This window comes from Epinephelus moara, chromosome 23, assembly GCF_006386435.1.
Source record: "Epinephelus moara isolate mb chromosome 23, YSFRI_EMoa_1.0, whole genome shotgun sequence".
NCBI lineage: Eukaryota > Metazoa > Chordata > Actinopteri > Perciformes > Serranidae > Epinephelus > Epinephelus moara.
The window spans coordinates 16,201,576-16,225,824 of record NC_065528.1 but is presented as its reverse complement, the minus strand read 5'-3'; the positions used below and the strand labels follow the sequence as shown (position 1 = coordinate 16,225,824).

The 24,249-nt window shown below is 42.2% G+C and overlaps 1 protein-coding gene across 3 annotated transcripts in view; it reads left to right on the top strand.

Annotated features, from left to right (window-relative positions):
* grm8a (glutamate receptor, metabotropic 8a) overlaps window positions 1-24,249 on the top strand; it is a 327,721-nt gene that overhangs the window by 113,535 nt on the left and 189,937 nt on the right. For all 3 annotated transcript variants that reach the window (XM_050036012.1, XM_050036011.1, XM_050036013.1), the window contains exon 3: window positions 10,150-10,366. In XM_050036012.1, coding sequence (XP_049891969.1) covers window positions 10,150-10,366 — 217 coding nt within the window. The remainder of the gene's footprint in view (window positions 1-10,149; window positions 10,367-24,249) is intronic.

Below are 24,249 nucleotides of genomic sequence, written 5' to 3'. Positions count from 1 at the left end.
CAGCAGTAACCTTGGAGCTAGGAACCTGCACGCTAAGACGTCTTTTAATGTTTTATGTGATGCTTTCTTTCGCAAGGATTTAGCCATTTGAAAAGGAAACTGTTTTTTGTTGTGTCTGTGTGACTCATGGAGGCAACAGTGGTCCAGTATTGAGAGAAATCACTTCAGCTGCAGTGGCAAAACAAGCTGCAATGTAATCCCTACGAGACATTTTATACCGTCAGTTTACATCCACTAGAAGTGCTTGTTTTTCTACTGACAGGCTCAAATTGGTATTATAAGTGTATGACAACATTATGGAAAGGACCCTACAGAGAAATGAAACATTTTTTATTGATCTGGTCAGTCTGTTAGCGTGTGTAACCAAGTCTAGAACAGACGACTAGAACACGAGACCCAGATACAGGCAGATGACAGTTAAGCTAACGGTTATATTAACAGTGATGATGACTGCTAGTTATTGATGCTTAATGCCGCATGATGCATGCTCAGCTGGTAGATCGCTGCTGTAAAACTGAGCTTTCTGAAACAAAGAAGCACAGTGAGATGGTCTTGCTGGGTGAGTTTCATAGCTGCAGTGGGGAAGAGTCATTACCACCACCAGACTAACACCTTATCTGCTACAATCTCTGCACGGCTGCTGAAAAACTCCAGGGAATCAATGCCTCACTGGGCCGTTAATTTAGTGCTTCGCATATATGTAGAACTTCCAGATAAGCTTAGTGTCTGTGGAAAACTAAGAGGACCAATGATTCAACTGTTACCATCTCTTAAAGATTTTGTGTCTTTGACGCAGCTGGATGGAGAGTTGTCGATTTGCTCTATGACACCACCACCACTGAGATTGTGTGCAGCAGTCTAATATTGGTGATTTATTTAAGTTACGGAGTGACACATGTGGGCAAGAAGGGGTTAAACGGAGCCTCAGTATGCATTTTAAAACAGACCCTACGTCCACTTGTCTTGTTCTGTCATTTTATCTTACTTTCTTCTTTGTAATTCTTTGCCTCTTTTCCACTTTCTTCGCTCTCGCCTATATCAATCTCATCTCTGTCACTTCTGTTCTCTTCATTTGCATTCTGCATAAAAGTCTCTCTCCCATTCCCTTTGTTTTTCATCTTCTATCAGTGTCACCTCCCTCTCTTTTCTTAACCCCTTGGCTTTTTAAACACTCGTCTCATTTCACTTCCCTCTCTTTCTGTTCAACTCAGATCTCTCTTGTTGTGTCCTATTCAAGGAATCGGCGTTGCTTTGCGTCCTGTCTCCATTTGTTGTTTCCCATCAATTATCTCAGTTTCCTTCATTCATCTTCTTTCTGTCTTTCTCTCCTCGGCCTCCCTCTCCCTCTCCTTTCTCNCACACACACACACACACACACACACACATCTCTCTGTCATCTTTCCCTCTCATTGTTTCTCACTTGCTTCTTCTTCCTTCTCCTTGCACACAATAAATGTTTCTGTGTCATCTTTCCTCTCTCCTTGCTCCTTGCCTACCTTAAATATGCGGTATTTTTTGTTGTTTCCTCTTCTCTCTCAGCCCCCTTTTTTTGTCTTTGTGCTCTCGTGAAGTATCCTCCATTTACGTACTTTCCCTCACTGTCTTTCTTTCATCTTGTCTATCTGTTTTTGTTTGCTTGTCAACAAACAAATTACAGGCTGCTATTCTATTCAGCATATCCTGTGATGTGGGGAGCATGCACGGGGTAAAACCGAGACAGGAAAAGGAATATCACTGTTGTTTAGCAGCAATTAAAGTAGCATCTCTGATACCGAGAGAGAAACAATGAGGTGGGAAAGGATGAGGTGATCTTTCTTTGTTTCCCAATCTCTCCAGCTCTTAAAGTTGCTTTTTTTAAATGCTTTTCTGCTCTAAAAACTGTTTAAAAATGGCCTGTGGAGCGTGACAAAAAGCTCAAGGTGTCAGCCAGGCTTGTAAATTTCCCTGGTCCCAATCTGCTCAAGGATTGTTGTGATGCGCCGGTACCCCAGATGTACCCCTAATCCAAGGTGGGGCCACCTGGGATCGGACTTTGCTCTGACCTGTAGAGGCATGGACACAGGGTCTCTGGGAGTGTCCTGCAGTGTCTGGCACCAGTGCGTTGGAATTTGGAGGCCAGGTTGACACTTTGAGGTCTTTGCCACATTCCTTGGGCCATTCCTGAGCGATGTTTGCAGTGTGGCATGGTGCATTATCCTGCTACTTGGGGAGTACTGCTGCCATGAGGGGGGGCACTTGGTCTACACTGATGTTTCAGTTGGTGGAACACGTCAGATGGTATCCACATGAATGCTAGAATCAAATGTTTCCCAGCAGAACAATGCATTGGAACAAAATAATCAAAGTTATTCACTTTACCTGTCAGTGGTTTTAATGTTTTGGCTGATAGGTGTATAAGACTAGATATTATCTTATTAGATTTTAGAATTATGGGGAGATAAAATGAGATTACACAAGATATTTAGAATGTTTCCATTTGATGAAATGGTTCAGCCATAAAAAAGTATGTTAGGTCATTGATTTTAGTGTTTCAGTCTATCTCTCTAAACATCATATAGCTTTAATAAAAGGTTGAAAAGAATGAAGAACGGAACAGAAAGCGCAGAAAAGGGGCTGTGGCATTCGCTTTGGCTCAAGATGTAGAAAATCTACAACTACCAGAATACATTGCGCCACACTGGACCAATAAACACTCCTGCTGGTGGATGACTTAGTATGAGCTTGGCTGTTTTTCCACAGGAAATGATATGACTGCCGGCTGGTAAGAAACAATTTGACGCAGTATCAGAGTCTTGGTTCATATTTGATCAGCTCTGCTTAGTTTTACAGTTTGATCTTCGTCTTCTCAGCTTCCGTTTTTACAGTGCAGGAAATATTATGACCTCCTGTTCATGAACTCCCATATCACAGCCAAACAGTGCACTAAAATATGTTTCTGAAGACATATTAGGTGAGAAATAGGTGATGCAGTATCAGAATCTTGGTTCATATTTGATCAGCACTGCTTAGTTTTACAGTTTGATCTCAGTTTTCTCAGCTTCTGTTTTTACAGTGCAGGAAATATTATGACCTCCTGTTCATGAACTCCCATATCACAGCCAAACAGTGCACTAAAATAGGTTTCTGAGGACATTTTAGGTGATAATTCGGCAGTACAGAAACAGACAATGTGCTTTTATACTCTTTGCATCCGTGGTGGTGGCATACAAAAATGTAGAAGTACAACCTATATTTGGAGCAACAGCCCGAGAGCCAGCTGAGAGATGAGATGATAATCTGGGCGCTGTTAACCGTAGTGCATTTACAAATACTACCCACATTACTATGATACAAAGCTGGTCGAAAATCGGCAAAGTATCCCTTTGATGGAACAAATGTTAATGGTTTTTCAGTATAAAATGTGACTAAATACACAGGAAGAGGTACAAGAAGTATTTCTATTGGTATTAGTTTCTGTGGTAGTAAATTTCTCAAAAGAAGCAATGACGAGTAAATGTGAAATAAGATAGATGGGAGGATAGACGCAGAGGCAAAGGGTCATAGAGTGAGGAGAAAAAGACAGACAAATGGACCCAGACAGAGACGACAGGGTTAGACAGACACCTAACTTTCAGCCACAGCAGTCTTGATGCTGGTAAATTAACTTGGTGAGGTCCCACTGTGCCAGTCCTCTCCTCATTAGACACAGACCACGGCTGGCTGTTTGAGAGCTGAGTCAAATTTTGAGCAAGTAAACAACTCTCTGGGCTGACTCAAAACTAGGGCTCGGCACAGCCAGATCAATTTACAGTATGTGTGCTTTCCGTCTCTCGGTCTCCGTCCTCTGATATCTCGGTCAAAAACAGTTCCAGCTCGATCTGGAAAAAGATACTGTGGTCCGCGCTGCTCTAAATATTTTACAATTTGTCTCCACACAAAAGTCTAAATATAAAAAGGTGGACTCACTGAAAACAGGTCAGGTGAATTGAATGCTCATCCAGCTTGTGTATATGCGTATGGACATCTACACTTTGATGTGAGTTTAATTGATTTAATCCCCATCATTGACCCTGACTGTGACTGTGAGTGTGTGTGCGCAAGTTCTGCAACATATCCAATCCTCTCTCCGACACTGTTTTGTGTGTGACTGCGGGTGTGTGTAACAGAGAGGCTGTGTATGTGTGTAATGCAGTGGGGTTAATTAGCTTCAGACCACTGCCATCTATCAACCTAAAGCTCAGACTCTGGCCCCGACAGCTCCATTACTACCAGACACACACACACAAACGCGCACTCACAGACACATGCATAGTCATGACGTGTGAATTCCCACATGTTGTTCACACACACACACACACACACACACACACACACACACACACTTATGTATCAATATACAGATGCATAACAACCACGTGTTATCATTAACACCTATTCACTCTGTAAGATAAGACAGCTTAACGTTGGTCAGGTTTAGGGCTAGGGGAAGAAACTGATGCAGCATAGTTTCACATATTTTGCATGGCAATATTTTATCGATACACAGATGCAAAGCATTGATTATTTTTGTTATATAAATTGATAATATTGCAAATACAAATTATACTTATCTTTTGCTATTTCAGTCCACTTCATACATTTTGCTGCAACAAAACCGATTAAAGTGAGATGAACAAACTGAAAACTTCATCTTATTGAATAAAACAGATGTTTAAGTCTTTTTTGGGGACATAATTTGCAGTAGAGAAACGGTAATAATTTACAATATATGTTATTGCAATAGTTAGCATATTGCAAAACATTTAAAATCGCAGTAATTTTGGATTATGGCCTAAGTATCGTGATAATATCATATCTTGGGGCCTCCAGTGATTCCCACGAGTCAGGCTGGACCAATTCAGGTCATAGACACTTCCTTTAGGTCTTCACATGACAAAGGGAAAACTACAGTATCTCTTTAAGAGAATGTTAAGACTAGAAGCCTTTATACTGCCTCCGGTATCTTTGATTTCCCTTAGAGTTTCCAAGTGGCATTTCAAAAGGTCACTCTTAGCTGGTTATAGGTTTCTTTAGCTTGAAAGTAGAGCACTGGTTGCTGATCACATCACATTACTCCCTTTGGAGCAGTTTCATGTACGAGATGCATTGTCACTACTCTTTGGCATCGTTTGTTGAATTGGCCAAGGAGTTTTCAGTTTGGTTTGTTTGTTTGGTTGTTTTGCTGTCAGTAGGGCTACGGAAAAAACTGGCCCGATTTTTATGAGACTTGGTGGAAGGGTGAAGCATGGGTCAAGGGAGACCCATTACATTTTGGAGCAGATCTGAATCATGGGGTGGATACAGATATTATTTGTCACTTTAGTCAACATTTTGAGAAAGCACATTTGGCCTTGGTGGAGGTCAGCACTCTCCAAGTGCCCTTCTAATTTAATATTGTTGCCATGTTTTGAAGGTATTCTCCTTGGTTCCTTTTTTGAAAAGGAGTGAAACGGCATAGACTAAATATCCTCAGTTTTGGTCCTTGGCAGGAAAGACACACAAAAAGCCACGGTCTTTCCTCTTTAGGTCTGTTTAGGTCCAAATCTGGCTGTTATCTGTTCAGCTCCCCAGTGGGATGCTGCCTGATCTATAGAGAGGAATGAAACTGTTGCCCACTATCGCCAAAGCCATTAAGGAATAGATGGGGCGAACCTGAGTGTCTGTTGGTGGCAGGAGTTCAAGGATATTGGTTTATATTGGCTTCACTCCTCAAGTGTTTACTCACAAGTTCTTGGTGAACACTATTAAAGATGTGTTTCGATCACAAAAATTGTTTTCCACCGCTTAGAAAAATGAGACATCATCAGCCTACTGGTGTGCATTGATTGTTGTCATGGAGGGAAAAATATTAGTTTGTGTTTTTGTCAATAGTCTTTGCTTGGAGGGGAGTACAGTTCAATTAAGAATTAATCTGCTATTTTATGGCCAAGGGAAATCTATTCCATGTTTTCATCGCAAAATAACAAAGATTTAATTTTTTTTTTTATGTTGGCCAAATTGCTGTTCAGTGGCAGCCACACCACACGAAATAGTTTGGCTGTTTGTTCTAGAGAAGAGTTAAGACTAATGAGGCTTAGTTAAGAGGTGCAGGGACTAAGTGCTGGTTCAGAGGCCCTCTGACTCTGCCGAGAATAGCACAAGAGAGTGGACACTGCAGTATCATAAGCCTGTAACTTTCATGCACAAACTTTGGAAATCTGGAACCTTGGAACATACTGTAGGATCAGATATTTAACATCTGCTGATTATCAAATGCCTCTGAAAAACACTGAAGTGCTGTGTGTATATTTATGTTGTATAAGGTGGCTCCAAAATAGTGTTGTAAGGACAGGCATAAACTGATGGATAAACTCATAAACAGAAGTATTGGGCAAAGACAGATTCTGGCCTGATGATGGTGCTAGATGAAAAGTTAAGTGATTACAGTTCATCCTGTGGGGAATATGAATGTCCAGTGTTTCCTACAGAATTAGAATCTATGTGTGGCCATAGCTGACTCTGTGTTGGTTCAGAGACGGTCTTCTGCAAATCTTGGTTGTAACCAGTGGTTATTTGAGTTACTGTTGCCTTTCTTTCATCTTGAACCAGTCTGGCCATTTTCCTCTGACCTCTGACATCAATAAGGTATTTTCACCCAGAAAACTGCTGCTCACTGTATTTTTTCTATTGTTCGGACCATCCTCTGTAAACCCTGGAGATGGTTGTGTGTGAAAATCCCAGTAGATCAGCAGTTTCTGAAATACTCATACTAGCCTGTCTGGCTTCACCTGTCTTAGGCATGTCCGCAAGCCTAAGTGAATAAAGTTGCTGCCACATGATTGACTGATTAGCTATTTGCATTAACAAGCAGTTGAACAGGTGTACCTAATAAAGTGGCCGGTGAGTGTATATCTATGAATTCCTGAATGGTTATGTTTCACTTTCCCTGTGCCTTGCTTTCGGCTGCTCTGTCTATGCCCAGAGTATGCTCTGTGCTCTGGGAGTTTGGTGCTTTGAGTAACGGGAAGGTATATATTCGAACAGCGCTCCTAATGGATGGTGCAACTCCTAAAAAAAGAAAATCAAGATTTGGCAGTAAATGATTATATAGTTTTGGGTCACCAAAAATAAATGAATGCATGGAAAACCCAGCAGGGGGCTATATATTTTGCGTTTTATGAGGCTTGTGCATGTGCAGCCTGTTTTTTCTTTTGAGTCTCTTTTGTTGTTGGTTGCCCAGCAGTCTCTTTGGGTGCTATCCATCCATCCATCCATCCATCCATCCATCCATCCATCCATCCATCCATCCATTTTTATCCACTTATCCGGGGCCTGGTTGTGGGGGTAATGGGCCAAGCAAAGCACCCCAGACATCCCTCTCCCCAGCGACATTTTCCAGCTCCTTCTGGGGGACCCCAAGGCGTTCCCAGGCCAGATGAGATATATAATCCCTCCAGCTACTGAACTTTGAACTTTGTTATATGTCAAAAACTTGAAACATTACTTTAGCCCACTGAAAGGTGTGTGTGACAAAGTGTTTTGAGTGTTGATTAAAATGGCACATTTAACAGCACAAACATACCATTTCCCTTTTTATCAAACACACTTGCATTTTCCCCTCTCTCTCACACACACACACACTGCAACATTCATTAGAGCAAATAGAATTAGGGGGATTGGAGGTATAATCTTCTTCCCCAGCGATGTGGGGGAACCAAGCTGTTAATTTCCCGCCTCTAACTACAACTCCAAACCTACTTGCTTTGAAGAAGGATGGAGTCACTCACGACTCACAGCACATGAATGATTTACAAAACTCATGTGTCACATGCCATTAGACGCTCTAGATGTGTGTCTGGGGAATTTGCGGTTGTGCGGCTTTAGAAATATCTGCAGAAAAATACTCATTTTTAAGCAAGCACAGGTGTGTCTGTGGAAGACAGTATTGGGTCTGTGCCTGCAGCAGACAATATCGGATGTCACTGAATCTGTTTTGGTTTCTCTCTGCTTCTCCTCCTCTTACTCTGTAATGACTCGGGAAATATGACAAGGGGACTGTGCAGTATACACAAGTGTGTGTTTGTGTCTGCATATGTCTCATTTTCCAAGTTTCCCAGCTGCAGAGCGAAATAACAAAAGATCAAAGTACCAGGCTTGCCCAGGTCACAGGGTTACTCTCCCATCGCTGCTGTAAACAGACAAATATCTTCTTCCTGCGACCATGCATTCATTTCTCTTTGAAATTGATATTCACCTATTTGGATGCGCAGAGAGAGTAAAAAGACGAGGAGTCACACATCAGCACAGACACACACATCAGCACAGACACACACATCAGCACACACACACACACACACACACACACACACACACACACACATACACAAATACACATTATCCATATAGAGCCAGAAAAACCGCAAACACACGCACGCAAGTTGTTTTACCAATTGTTTCCCTGTTCTGGCCCAGCTTTGATTCTTTTTTTATCAACTCTTTTTTTTTTTTTATTTGTTTATCTCTATCGTCTATGAATTATACATACACGTCCTGAAGTTTATGAAAGTTTCCACTTCTATTCCCCTGGCAGAGAGGACCAATAACAGAGTACTCAAGTGTCCTAAACCTGAACTCCCACCAAGTTCCCTGAGAGAGATGGAAGATTATTAAAACTACTGAGGAACAAAAGAACAAAATAGTTTTGTTCCAAAATTAGATACCTGAGAAAAAGAAGAGATGCCGTCCACTTAGTGGTGTACATTGATCGATGTCTTGGATGAAAAACATTTTGGCTGTTTGCTCTTTGCTCGAGGAGGTGAATGAATACTGGCTCTGGCTAAGATTTTTGCTATTGATGTGGCCAAAGAAAGTCTAATACATCTTTTGGAAATACGCTCCTGAATTCGGTGCAATTTTACACCTTCTCACTGCAGTGGAGGGACCGTTTAGAAAGTCCTGCAAAACTCAGGAAAGATCCCTGACCTTTCAAAATGGCAAAGACAAGCATGGATGCAGGGTGGCAGGGACTTCAGATGACGCTCAAAGGGAATAAAGACAGTGAGTGATGGGCTTCAGAAACATTCCAGTCACACACACTCACACCCACGCTTGCTGTCCGTCTTGAATCTATTCATGCAGTCCCAGTGAGTTTTGCTGTGTTCAGCAATCGCTGACATTTATATTTGTGGTTGTGTGTAGGAAACAGAAAGCTGACACACCTTATGTTTCGGTGTAGATTGGCAGTTAAGTCTCGCTTCCATTGAATGCCGATGAGACATCTGTCCAACATCTGTGTACATGTTGGCAGGCACAGGGTCTTTCCTTGCTGTCCTCCTCTGTCTGGGGGGAAAATCAATCCGCCTGTCAGCCATCTAACATCTTCCCCCTGTTACGCTACCTATCACTAGCAATACCTGCGTGTGTTTTTTGTGTGTGTGTGCTGTCATGCTGTCAACCTCTGTCTCTCCATCCTCCCATCGGCCTGTTGTGCTTTTTGTCTGTCCGTCCGCCTCGCTGGTCCCCGCTGTCTCTTTTTGTGTCCGTCCTCCCCGTGTCAAAACGTCCCCTACTGTCGGCCCACGACACCCCCGTCGAAAAATGTCAGCACTTTGCATCACCAGCTTCCCTCTTTGTTACCTCTCGATCTCATTTCACATTCCGCTTCCCAATTATTTACCACTCTTGCTTCTCCCCTCCACACTTGTTCACTCTCAAATTGTTTGTTTGCTTCTTTCACATCTCTGAGCCAACAATGCGTCGACAGTGCTGCAGTTGAATTTTAACACTCGCAATGACAACGTCTCCTCACATCCCAGAGAATTATTAATCACAGCGATCCCGCAGGGAGTGGGAAGCCTTTATAACCTTGCTCCTACATATACATCCTAAACTATGCATGAAGGCTTACAATAGATGAGAACTATCACAGCCTGGCTTTCATTTCTTTCTAACCTTTATTTTTGTCTGCTAGCTGGCAAAGGAATTGATTGGGATAATAAATATGAAATGAAATTGAACGATTAAATTAAACATCATTCCAACCTTAAGACATTTTACTCTGCTGACTGTAAGTCAATTAACGGAAAAGTGATACCGTATCACAATCGTTCAAGCCTCAATGTCTGATTTTCTTGCTTCCTTTCTCTCATCCAGATCCCCCAGATCAGCTACGCCTCCACAGCCCCAGAACTGAGCGACAACACTCGTTATGACTTCTTCTCCCGCGTGGTACCGCCGGACTCCTACCAGGCCCAGGCCATGATGGACATCGTCACGGCGATGGAGTGGAACTACGTGTCTACTCTAGCCTCAGAGGGCAACTATGGAGAGAGCGGCGTGGAGGCCTTCATCCAGATCTCCAGAGAAACTGGTAGGAGCTCAGAGCGTTATGATATATTGATGTTGGGTGGTTTGCACCTGGAATGTAGACCGGTGGTCTTAAGTTTAAGGGTTAAGGTCAAGTCAGTGAGAGACTCCTGTGAAGTTCTTAGTAAAATGATTAATACTGTCTTCATGAGACTGGCATTTTGTAATCCTAGGTTGCAGTTTTACCTGTTAAAAGTAGGGTTACAATATTCTAACTCGTCAGCGACAACAGTCAACAGTCCTGCAGTGCTCTGTTGCTGGCCTTGGAGCTCCATGGCTGGCTTCCAGGCTTCAGGGCACGTCAGGGCACTTCTGCCTCTCGTCTGAACCTGGTGTTGTCACCCAGATGTGCTCTCAGGTTCTGACATTTAACACCGATGGATTTAATGTGAGTAGGTACACGGTAATGCTGACGTAATTTGGTCAGTACCCTTAAAGCTGCCGAGTTTGGTACCCAACCCTCATCTCAGCTCTAGGGGCAAAGACATTATCGAATCTTGCTCACTACAGTAGATCAAAAGATGTGCATTGGTGTTTTCTATACTGTAAAAACTCTTTGAGACTTTGTGGTGTGCATTTTAAGGAGAAAATGGTGAGCATTTACTTTTCCTTTAAGTGGTGTGTCATACTTTCACAGAAGCATTTGGTGGTGTTTATAATTTGAATGGAGTTCAACGAGAGCTGAACGGAGGCCTACACTACCAATAAAAACTGTTAGGAAGCAAGTTTGCCATTTGTTTTCTGCCTGTTAGGATATAATAACTATGATATAGCTATTCATAGTGTACTTTTGGGTGTGATGCATGATCAGTGGCTTAAGCCTGTAATTTGGAGAGAACAATAACAAGAACAGAGCGGAAACCTGTTGTTTAAATCTCTGGGGGGAACTCTGGGGAAAATTCACACTTGGGGTAAATTGCAGGCTGCAGATTGCAGGCTGTGGCGAGTGAGTTATCACAGCAAGCGTTTGATGGACAAGTGCGGTCTTTGCTTCCTTTATGCTTCTATATGTACGTAGTTTTTAACAGTGCTGCAGGCTGTTGGATAAGCGGAGTGGATAAGTGAATGTCAACGATATTTGCTGCCGGGGGTGTTGTGCTTTGGAATTGGCCGCACATGCTCCAAACATGTACAGGCGAGTGACAAAAGAGAGAATAAAGCATTATTAAGTGTTGAACACCGTCTAATATGTTGGCATGTTCAATCTTTCATTTGATAAGGGCAAGAGAGATGAGAGTAAATTACAGTGGAGTAAATGGGAGTGACAGAAACAGAAAGGGAGAGAAACACAGAGAGACAGATCACTTGTCTGTTTTGATGTAAGACTTAAAAGCACGGTCCCTGTGGTCCTGAGAGCATCAAGTTTGGGTGAACGCTGCCTCAAATCAGTTTATGAAATCCTCCAAGTGATGTTGACAGATCAAAATGGTGTCGGTTTCCCTGTTTATGTCTCAAATGTTTATTGAAAACACATTGCGTTGGATGTCGACAAATATTTACCGACTGACGGGACTAAAGGCACGTAAATAATCCATTTGAGGGAGTATCAGTTGGGATCTTTCTATTTTTATTGCCCTCCGTTGATCCTTTAACCCCTCCCGTCTTTCCCTCCGTTGCTTTTTCGGGATGCGCTGATGTAGAGATGACAGCTCGGTGCACGTCTGGGCTGCCGTCTATTGGTCCATCCCCGTCTCTGTGCGTGTTTGGAGCCGGCTCGCCTTGGGCTGTGTGCTGTGGCAGTCAGCACATAGATGTTTACTGTGGTGTCAGATCAGTGTGTGTGCCACTGTAAGGAGTAAAAGCAGTCCTCAGCAGTGTGTGTATCTGTGTTCTGGGAGTCAGCAGATAGTGCACTATCTTGCCTGATATATGTGTGTATGGGAGGGCTACATGCTGTGACAGCAGTCAGTCAGTTGTGTAGTCTGCGGCTCTGCAGATGTGAACAGAACTGAGAAGATGAAGGGATGGGAGAGGAGAATGTGACCGAAGAGGGAGAGTTCAGAGTGAGTGTGTGTGGGTGTGTGTGTGTGTGTGTGTACTATAGTTATGAATCAAGCTGTAGAGTGGGAGAAATAGAAGGGGAGACACAGAGAATAGAAGAAGAATGGGACAAGGAAGTGGGGACAGGGACAGAATAATGATAGGGGTCCTAATATAGATGCGCAGCACTCCCTGCCCCTGCAAACACACACATACACAGATATATTCGAATGTACTCACACACACAAAGACATTCCTATAGTGACACAGGTGGACGTCTTTAGACACACTTTCACACACACACACGCGCACACCCACACACACACACACACACACACACACACCCACACACACACACGCGCGCGCAGAGCCACTGGGAATTTCTAGGTGATTATTTTGTGATTGCAGTGTAATGATTGCAGCTTACAAGGCACTCTGCATACTGATACCAAACATCCATATTAATTGGTGTGTAATCGTTCACTGATGATTCTTGACAATGTGTGAGCGCGTGCGTGGGAGTGCGTGCATATTAATCACCAGAAAGTTCCAGAATAGATCCTCGAGTCTCGTTAGCGTGAGTCAGGAGGTTACAGGGCGTGTGTGTGCAAGGGTGCCAGCGCAAGTAACAGGACCACTTCGATTCCGCCTCAGTCGCCCTGCACTCGTCTTGTTTCCTTTCTTATTTAACACATTGGAAAAAGTTCAATATTTACTTCTCCGATACAGCCTTTGAAACGGAATATGTCCTACTTATGCTTGCCGCTCCACAGCTGCTGTGTTTGCTCCACTCCCAGGAGGAGCTGTGTAGAAAATTCTGCACGACTAATTTTTCAGGCACGCGGCAGTCAGCAAAATCTTTTTTGTTTCAAAAGGACTGCTTTAGGGAAAACTTGAAATAACTTTGAGGTTACAGCAACGAATGGATGCAAACCCTGGATATGCTGCTTCTGCTGAAGACTCCCACCTACAAATCATCGCTGAACTATACGATCGTCACCATTACTTCCTGTATTGAACATATTTCGCTTCAAAAGTCTCCTCATCCTGTGTAGATCCGGCGGTACAACTGTAAAACATGTTCGTTCAGCTGTGCTCAAATCCTGAAATATATTCACCGTGACTTTTCCAGCGTATGCAGCCTGTGTGCTGTCACCCCAAGCCATGGCTTTCCAGTCATGCAGAACTAGTAACAGACACAGCTCAGTGAGCATTGGCCAAATGTGTTTACTCATCATTAGTAGCCATTCACAAACAGGATGCATAATGCAACGTTTTTGTTTTTTTTTGCTTATGTACACAATAAACCCTAAGTAACTGCGTGATTAAAGGTTAATGAACAGATAATGCAAAGGCCAACTTGGGGGAGATTTGTCAGGGAGCGGTTTCAAAGGTCACGCAAGAAGGTAGTGTCCTTTTGTAGTGGTAAAGAGTGCACCACATCACATCCTACATCAAAGAGACCTCTTGAAACGGGTAATCTCTCTCTTTTCTACCAGTCCTTTGATTCCCTGAAGGTATTTTTTTTTTTTCAGCGTTCCTTTTTTCTCAGTGCAAAATCATATCTGGTAGTGTTTCACTGTATTGTTCAGACAGTTGAAGCCCCACAAAAGAGGTGCTCAAGGATGGTCTCCCTACTCACTGCGGCTGTGGTCCTGTTAAAAGGCCCAAATCTGTTTTTTGAGTGTGGACATAGAAATCCAATTTTTCCAATCTGGGGCACTTTCATATGTGGTCACTGGCCCATCACTGGCCATGTGAGCGCTGTGAGAGCGACCATATTAGAATCCATGTGTGTTCTTCCCATACATCCATTGCTTTTCCATGTCATACTTCACTGAGCAGGCACAGATCACCCTCCATACAGTGTCAGAGCGGTCCGTTGAAACTACAATAGGCTGTCGTAACCGTACCTCAGCTGTTGTAGATCACCCCAGTCGTCAGCCAGTAGGGTCCGACTGCCTGATGCTCTCTGACAGCTTGCCTACATGCTGTGACAGTGTTGTCGTGAGGTGCTGACAGAGATATTGGAATGTAGCTGTGGATATCCTAAGGTTTGGAGGAACTGCTCCTTCGTGAAACCCTCCACATCGCTGCCCAACCACTCCTTATTCCTCTCCAAGCCACGCCCACACCTCTTTGGCCACACTGACGTCAGATATGGGTCTTATCAAACATGAATATGAGCAGTCTGGGCAGAAAGATTGAATCTGGGGAGATCATTGGAATTGAGCTTTAAGCACTGAAATGTGAATGTAGTCTATGCTACCCTGCTGCTCACCCACACCGTGGAAATCGCAGCATATGGTGCTGAATCTTGCCCCGACGTGAGACTACAGCCTCCTATATCGAGCTGTGTTCGCAGCATATGGATCACTGTACTATAAAACAAGAGGTGGCAGCGTACTTACCGAGGGAATCTTTTAAATCAAGTCACGGCCCTCTCTCCTTCCAGTACCCTTCCTCACCTCCCCGTGGAATGCATCTGGGATTAAAACTACCACATCTACATTCAGACACACTGCAGATGGAGGAGGAGAGGATGTGTGTGTGTGTGTGTGTGTGTGTGTGTGTGTGTGTGTGGGAGAGAAGAAGAGTTTTTGTCAATGAGAGAGGCTGTGGGTGATTCTTTGGGTTAGGAAGTGAAGTGAAGGAGTGAGAGAAAGTGTGTGTGTGTGTGTGTGTGTGTGTGTGTGTGTGTGCTGAATTCACTGGCTCAGAACAGTCACCTCCCCCTGACACTGGCCGCTCCACAGACGCTCTGCGAGGCAGTAATGAAGAAGGGAAGAAAATGAGCAGGAGAAAAAGGGCAGAGAGAAAATAATTAAACGTTTATCTCCAGATTCATTTAATTAGTTCTCTGGCTCTAAACTAATCTCCCGCCTTTTTGCTTAGCTTTGCCTCTTTAGTTCGCTTTCAGTCCACTCTTGCCCTCCACAATGGAGTCGGCCCTCGTCATTATCCAAGTCTTGCTACCGGCTTATGTTGTTTTATTCAGACGAGAAGAATCATACTTTAATTGAAATGCATTGTGATGCATATTATACATAATATACGTCTATTTTTAAGCATGTACGCAGTATTTTCAGACCACACTTGGGTTGGAAAATCACTTAGCTTGCATTATAGAAATCATAGCATATATTATTATTCATGAGGACACTGAAATTAGTTAGTAACTCTTCTACACAGTTTCAGCACCATTCTTATAATATAATGATCTGGGGTAATGACTTTGATTATATTACATAAAACATGCATTATACATATAATGATTTATAATAGGGTTATACTAAAAGAGCAGAGACCAAAAGACTGATATGTTTTACATGTTTTATGAGAAGTGAAATGTACTGTACTGTGATTACAGTGATTATATTGAACACAAGCTCTCTCACACATAGTCTAAACGCTGAGGAATCTGGGGGCTTGCTCCCCCGTGGAGATTTTCTTTTACATTTACAGCAGCTAAATGCACTAGTTTTCAAGCCATTTAAGAATCAGGATGCTCCCTAAGGACTAATCTCCCTGACGTGTAAACGGGAGCTTAAACTTAGACCATTTGACTCGTGTGGATGCGCACGTGTGTTTGTGCATGTGTGTGTTAAAAAGAGAGAGGAAGATGATGAGAGCCACTGGCCTTGCACCCCATTGACAACTACTCCTGTTTTCCTCTGGGTTGTTTTAATAATAAGTTTAACTAACTGGTATTTCTGGTGTTAACTTGCATGGGACACAACTTTTAATCGACTAGATGACTAATCGTGCACACCCCTGTTTGAGATAATAAAAATCTGAACATCATTTGGGGAAAATGTGCTAGTTGCCAAAGAAAATAATCATCCTGTGGAGCCTACATCCTATTTCTGCATCTGGTTGTTCTCCAGCTGTCGTCATAGTCAACAGATGTTGACAACAAATTTTTCACTCCTGTATAATGATATATAGTAAGGTTTCTGTTAAAGAGCTGGGACACAAAGAGTTCTCAAACGTGTCACAAGGTGATTATAGTGATATGTCAGGCACAAAGTTCTGTTAACACACACATGGCCACACAAAAAAAACAGATAGATGCTCAAGAAGACGCTGTTCAAGGCACACAAACACACTCTTTCTAACTTGCATCCAACCGACGACGCATCTCCCTCGGGTCGATTTAGCTCTGCGTTTCTTGTCCTTGATTACACTCCCCTCACAACTTAAGACTGATACTATTCATCAACACACACGCAGACACGCACGGGGAGCGCAAACATCAACCCATCCATTTGTAACTAATTACGCTAGCCTTGGTTTTCATCTCAAGGTGAACCCGTCTTTGTCGTCCTCATGAAAGGCCCAAAACTCTCAGTTGCTTGTAGACTTGTTTATGCTGTCGGTTTGTGGTTTTCGGTGTGCTCGTCCTTGTAAAAGTGAGCTCCCGTATTTCTTAAACCTTTAAATATGTATTTGTGCATCCCTGTGTGTAATTTTGTCTATGATGAGTACACTGACTGTGCAGCGCTGTTGCTTGAAGTGAAACAATTCAGTATTTGCTTTTGTTGCTCTGTTGAAAATAGTTAGTGTGATTTTACTCTTAAATATAAATGATCTTGAAGAGATCATTAACATAAGTCTCCAGATTCTATTATAATCCCTCTTATGTTAGCCTTATGTTGCCAGTTTCTCACCTGGATGGAATTGACAATATCTATTAGGAGTTAACAGCCCTCTGTGGATGGCATTAGTATTGCCAGAGGACATCTAGGGATGGTAATTATTACCCTGAGCAGCTCTGTGAATTTCATCCCATCCAGCCGAAATGGCCATTTTTAGCAATTCTCCCCAGCCGCCTCAATATTAAGTTCAACAGAAATTACCTTCTCTTATCCGGGAAACTCTGGGGTTGCCTGCGATTCTTTATCAACCTGTAAAACCACCACCGTATATTCAGCCATGTCTCAGTGATTACTAGTGGAGGGGAATTGAAGGCATAATTAGATTTGCCTCACGCAAAGCAGTTTTTGCTGACACGCAGTACATTACATAGCACATTCCAAGGCCCTGTAGCCAGACACATGAATTTGCCTCGTTTGAGCTGAATCATATCGGCAAGTTTAAGTCTCAGAGTTACATCGCAACACACACTACAGCCTGTATGTGTTTTTTTTTTCATGGTGTTTTACCATGTTTAAGTGTGTGTTAGTGCCTGTACTGTATGTTCCTCTGTGCCATAAATTTGATGTATTGTGTCCATTTCAGCTTCAGTGGTTTTCTTGACAGAGGTGAGAACTCCTCATATTCCCTTATGACGGAGCAAGAGCGAGTGCTGGGCAGACAGACAGATAGTGAGAGAGAAATAGGGTTTTGGTGTGTGTGTGTGTGTGTGTGTGTGTGTGTGTGTGTGTGTGTGTGTGAATATGTGTGTGTGTGTGTGTGTGTCCTCTTATTTTCCGTCCCTATTTGGCCTCTTCGAGTCCACCAAGAGATCTGGGAGAGAAAAAAGCTCAGCCAGTTGCTGCTAAGCCCCAAAAGTAATTTCAGCAATATTACTGCACTGGTTGGTACACATAGGTGTGCGTGTGTGTGTGTGCGTGCATGTCCTGAAATGTGTGTGTTTGTGAAGCTTATGTTGGCAAGGTGTATGTGTGTTTGCGCTGTGATTTCATGGATGCATATTTGTTTATGTGTGTATGTAAGTGGGTTTTGTGTGTCGGTGTGTGTTTTTTGCCTGTGTGCTGTTTTGATGTGTGTGTGTGTGTGTGTGTGTGTGTGTGTGTTCTGTGTTTTTTGGGAAAAAGAATCTGCCTGCACAACTTAAAAGCACTTTCAAGCCTCTTCTCCGTTCTGCTCCAGTAACTTCAAGTTTTTCCCTTCCCTTCCTCATCTGTTTTTTTTATTTTCATATATATATTTTTATTTTTTTATTTTTTTTATTTCTTATTTTGTCTGCAGAAGGGCTCTGGGGTCACGGTTAAAATGAATGACAAAAACGAATGTTGGCACAACACCGCCAAAAACCTCAAGGTGCTTTGCGAGTTCCATCCCAAAGCTCTGTCCCCAAAATACTTCCTCTCCTTGCAAAGGATGTTTTGGTAAACCAGACAAGATTTGAAATAACTTAGCATGCATGAACGCACAACTATACTGCAAACATATATTCAGAACAGTGTTAATTTCTTTACTGAAAACTATGATGAAAAATGTTAACGCCAACATCCTTTTTTTTCCATGGCGAAGACAAAAAGTTTGGCGTGTGAAAATAGCCATTTGACAGTAAAAAACTATGACAAAATGTATGATTTGTTATTAATTGATGATATGAGATGGGACTAGATGAGAAGAAAGGAAAACAGAATATGAGGATATTTCAGGAAATGTGTTAGAAAAATGTTGGAAACAAGTAGGTTGAGAAAGGCTGTGGTTGCAGTGAATTTCTAATGCTGTATGAGCGGTTTGAGATCGGACTGCATACAGGCTGGTAAAGTCCAGTACATAGTCGGTGCCAGGATCTTTCGCTAGCCTGTGAAACACTCAAACCGTAGCAGCATCAGACACTAGAGCAAGTTGTATATTGTGATTTGTCAGAAAATAAGCAGCTATGGGTGTCTTATTGTGGATGATGGGGTTTCGAATGGATGTGTGTAGTTTGTTTGTTGCAGCGGCGGCTGTTAGCAGCTAGCTCCGCCTGTTAGCTGCTCAACGGCAGCAGAGCGGCCACATCGGTTGATCCCAACAGAACTCCACTCAGATTTGAGCTGTCTTGAGAAGCTTTGTGGTTTGATTGCTGTTTCACAGGCAGGTAGGAGGCTGTGTTGTGAGTTAACAGTTTCTGACTGAAATGAAGTCTGTGAGAGAACACAAGTTTAAACCTCCAGACTAAAACGCTGCAGATTTAGAAAGAATCCAGGCTGAAATAATTTTATTTTTCTGCTTCTTGACAGTGAGATTGGTAAGACAGAGTTAACAATGAACCTGAATACAGATCCTAGTTGTGGTCTCAAATGAGTTACTTGTGGTGTTAAAATTTTCACGACCATAAATAGAGATATATTTAGCTTTTGAAATGGTGATCAGTGAGTGTGTGCTTATCCTTTAAACCTGCCAAAAGCTCTGCTCGGAAATGTGTAGAAATGATTTGTAGTTGTAAAACAAAATGTCTAAATGAAATTCAACACTTAATACAACCTGCCACCTTGATTCTAATTTCTGATACCTGTATAAGCCTTATTGGATTAAAGAGAAAAAAAGATTTTTAATAAAAGTAATGACTTAAAAATGACTAAAAAAAAAAGACAAAACCCACCTGGAATAAAATGTTATGAGTTGTTGATTAAAACTAAACTAAAACTAATGAGCATTTTTGTCTAAAAACTGAGACTAAATCAGAAATAGACATAAAATAAACACTAGTTTGGAGACATGCACGTGGAAAGATGGCATAAAAAACTGAAGGAATAAAACTTGTGTTAAATGCTTCTCCACTGTAGAAAGTGTAGATATCACCAAATATTTTTAGCATGAAGAAATCACAGACAGGAACAAGAAGGTATTATGTAATGATAAGAAAGTGTATACACAGCACAAACACATTCTTACAATACATATAGATACAAGGATATATTCAGGGACAGACTCTAATTAAAGCTTGTATTTCATATCTTCACATCTCATTTAAATGCAATCCTCTTTCATTGCATCTGGTAAAAAGAGAAAAAAAAAGAGTTTCACCATAATACAAACTGTCACTTGGGTGATTTTAGGAAAAGGCTTAGCGTAGCTTAGCGGCTTTAAGCTGGAAGCATCATTTGTAGGAAATGAGATTTACAGTCAGCGATCAAAGCATAATTTAACTTTGATGTTGTCGAAGTTGCCTCTCATGATCACTTCCAACCCATTGTATGTTGATGCAGAAATACTGAGAAAATTTGTCTCCGTGTTTTTACTCAGCAGACAGATGGAGGAACAAAAGCCATGAAACCAAATGTAGTAACGATCTAAGACACTACAAACAGAGGAAAGTGTGATACTGTCATGTTGACTGTGGGATCACTTTGAAACCTGGTGCTGTTGTTTATTTGTACATGTCTTCACGTAAGAGGAACTGAAATCAATGAGAAACCTCGGATAATAATAGCCCATAAACATGTGCTCCTCACCCAAATTGGATCAGAAGGCGTGCCACACGGAAATTCAGCATCCAGAACTCAATGTGAAAGCTGTGAAATACTTAATTTGCACTAACGTATAAAAAACTGTGACACAGAGAGCCAAAACCTGGTGGGCTAGAACGATGCCTGCAAGGCAATCTGGCAGGTAAGCAACCATAACCTCTCATTTTTCATTATTATTATTTGGGCTAGATCCTTCACCTGCAACGTATCACAAAGTGCACTAGTTCTGTCAGATCATTTAAGCCTCATTTAATCCCATTAAGCTCGTATATACAGTTCGTCAAAGGGCTCTAATGAAGCTTAACAACTCTGAGAAGATCAGTATGCAGGTACAGTATATGTTTAAATGGATGCTTTTTAAAGTTAGGCACAGTAACAACTGTAAGAAATGCTGTGTGCAGTTTTTGTTGAACTTTCAAAACAGATGAATTGACCACTCCATCGTGGCTTTGTAAAATGGAGACAGCACATATGTCTCCCATTTCCTTAAAGGGGACACTCTTAAAAACTAATGTATTTACTCATACAAAAGTACTTCCTGTCAATCGTCACTTGTGACACACAAGACGTTTGTGTGAGAGACTTGCCCTTTGCCTGTATTTTCTTAGTTTCTTCTGATGTTGATGTGTTCGGGACGTTCATGGGACGTTCATAGTCAGTAACAATGTAGAGTTGAGGTCAGGACTGCGTTAAAAGGTAGCGACCAGGTAGCAGCAGTAGGTATGGAAGAGGAAGCTACAAAGATGGCAGGAAAAAAAAGGCAAAAAAGAGATGATGTTGGGACATTTTTCAACTTGAGTTCAGAATGCTTGGGCAAAAAAGGCAGGCGCCTAGAGCACACAGCAGAAAATTAATATGGAATAGATGGCAGAAAATTAAGTGATTAATGCCTTGATCTAAATCTACACAAAACACAAGGACAACAAGAGGGACTTCGTCCTTCGGCCGAGGTCCCTAATAAGGCAGCACAGTTTCTTCTACAGTGACTTCAGTTCAGTGACCAGTACTTAGGGATTGCAGTTGCAATGATTAACACAGGCATTCAAACTGAATTACAGTCCTAGGTTGGACTTTCCTTCTGCCTGTCTAGTAGAACATCCCTGAGATATGGTGAGTCTCTCTTCAGCTGGAGACCAGATCAGGCATGATGCACAGGGCCTCTCCCACACAAAGACAAATGAGTCCTGCTGTCTCACACCTGGCAGGACCAGTGAGTGGAGCGCTGATGAACTTACTGTGGATGTCTTTGGTTACTCCCTGCCTTGCTGCTAATAAATCAAACTTAGGTAACTACTCACGCATGTGCATGGACAACTACTCATAGCGTCCCTCTGTCGTCTTCTCAGTTACACACACACACACACACACACACACACACACACACACACACACACACACACACACACACACACACACNCACACACACACACACACACACACACACACACACACACACACACACACACACACACACACACACACACACACACACACACACACAGACACACACACAAATATACACACTACCCAACAGGCTGATGGATGGTGAGCTGGAAGAGGCTGATTAGTTGGGAGTGAATGGGGCAGAATTACAACTCTCTCTGCACCGCGATTGCATTGTTGCTTCGACAACGATCCGTGTCAGATTGCTGGAATGCCGGGATGTAGGAAGAGTAATCGATGTACTCCATCTGTCTCATTGTCTGGTTATTTTGCTCAAACCATTTGGACTTTCTCCGATTCCTTCTTCTTTTTTGTTTCATTATGATATCTTGTCTGCTTCACTCTCTTCTTCGCTCATTGCTCCGCCATCCTCTGTCCTTGCCACCGTGCTATCTCTGGGACTGAGCTACTGGCTTATTGGGCTGCAAGTTGCCTTAATCACAGTAAAAATGTCCTAGACATGCTCCAGTACTTGTCCTCTTACCATATAATTCTCATTTCCTTTTTTACTGTCACAGTTCTCCCTCTCTCCTTTTACTTTTTCACACTTATGATCTCTCTCTCTGTTCTTCCTCTTGACTACCCCAGCCCGTGTCTCATCTATCTGTATTTATTCCCAGACTTTAAAGGCATGAAAAATCTTATTCTGACACTGTCACTCATTTGAAATCACACAGAGTTTTCTAAGGCTGAATTTCTTAGATCTGCAAGACTTTATTTAGTACATTAAAGACGTTGGGAAAAAACGCCCCAGCTAAATCACCGGAGTTTTTACAACTTTTGTACCTCAGCTCTTGTAAATTGAAATCAGATTAGAATTTTGTCAATGATGTTTATTTAATTATCTGTAAAACATTTCTGCTTTTTAAAGGAGACCACAGAGAAGAAATGGAAGGAGATGTATAATAAAACAGAGCTTAAATCACATGTGAGACCAGACAGTATACATTTCCCCTGCGGGGCCTCCAGCCTTTGTTTGCATTTTTGAAAATGTCTTTTTACCCCCTAAAGTCCAACTCCTGTTTCATATTCAACACTCTTCAAGAATTCAGTGTGAGGAAGTTGATGTCTGGTGCAGACGGAATAATTAAGTACAGCGAGATGTAAATTCATTTTAACGGCAAGCCTAGAAAAGAAAAACGCAGAGCAATCTGAAAGTTAAAACGGAAGAGTAGACCTACAGTGAACTGTTTGAATACAGAATGACAGAGACAGAAAGACAGATGGATAAATGAAGTGCACTGACTTACATTTCTCCAAATTTCCTCAAGGAAAACTCTATTCATCTGATACGATCCATTTGTCTGAACCCTCGCTTCGTACGCCATTCAAGCTCAGTTTTAGCTCTCGACGCAATCTCAGTTGTAAAAAGAAAAGTCAGCCGAGTCTCACCTATCAAAGTCCCGAGCTTTTCTTACATCGGCTGCCCTTATATTTACATCTAAATGACTGTTGATGGTGACAGAGTTAGCACAGACCCAATTATGCGACGGAGTTGGCAGTGGAACCTGGGAAATGATGGGTAATGACTGAGGGTTGGAGGCATTTCCAACGCTCTCCACTTTAACAAGCGTAGCTGTGTCTCCATAGTTTGACTCTGACAGAGTAATTTATTCCCACTCCGCCAGCATGGAACCACGGATTTAAAAGTTTCACCACTTACCCAAGCCTTCCCCATTTTTCACTCCGGAATGAAACTGTTATTATTCAAAAGAGAAATGGGAATTTATGCAGGCTTAGACATGGCCTTATATCTTCACTTAGTTTTTCTTCTTTTCCTCCCTTTGTATTCCCATTTTTCCCCCCTCTGTTTGCTGCTTTGTGTTTCTCATTATATGGATTTGGTGCAGCAAGGCGTGTGTTTAATTTGTCGTGGGCGAACACCGCCTTCCTGTTTCAGCATCTCCTTTTTCTGTCTCTGTGTCTTTACCCAAGCTTTAGAAGCAATGAACATGACATAAATCAGTTCATATTGATCTGTTAATTCAAGTTACATATGATGGCATAACTGCAGAGGTAATTCACAAGGAAGACAGGTTCAGCGCATGTTGCAACTCTGGCATTTTTTAAGTGCTAAGGTCCTTTAAAGAGATATGCACCTTAAAAGAAACATACAGAAGTTATCCAGCCTGTGATACAGACGCCGATGGCAGTGTGGGAACTGCCCATTGGTCCGACAGCCCATTGGTCCGACATCCCATTGTTCCGACCATATTAAACCCATTTTTCCGAAGTCCGTTCCGAAATCATCATGATGCCCTGTGGTTAAGGTCTGGTTAGGTTTAGGCACAAAAACCACTTGGTTAGGGTC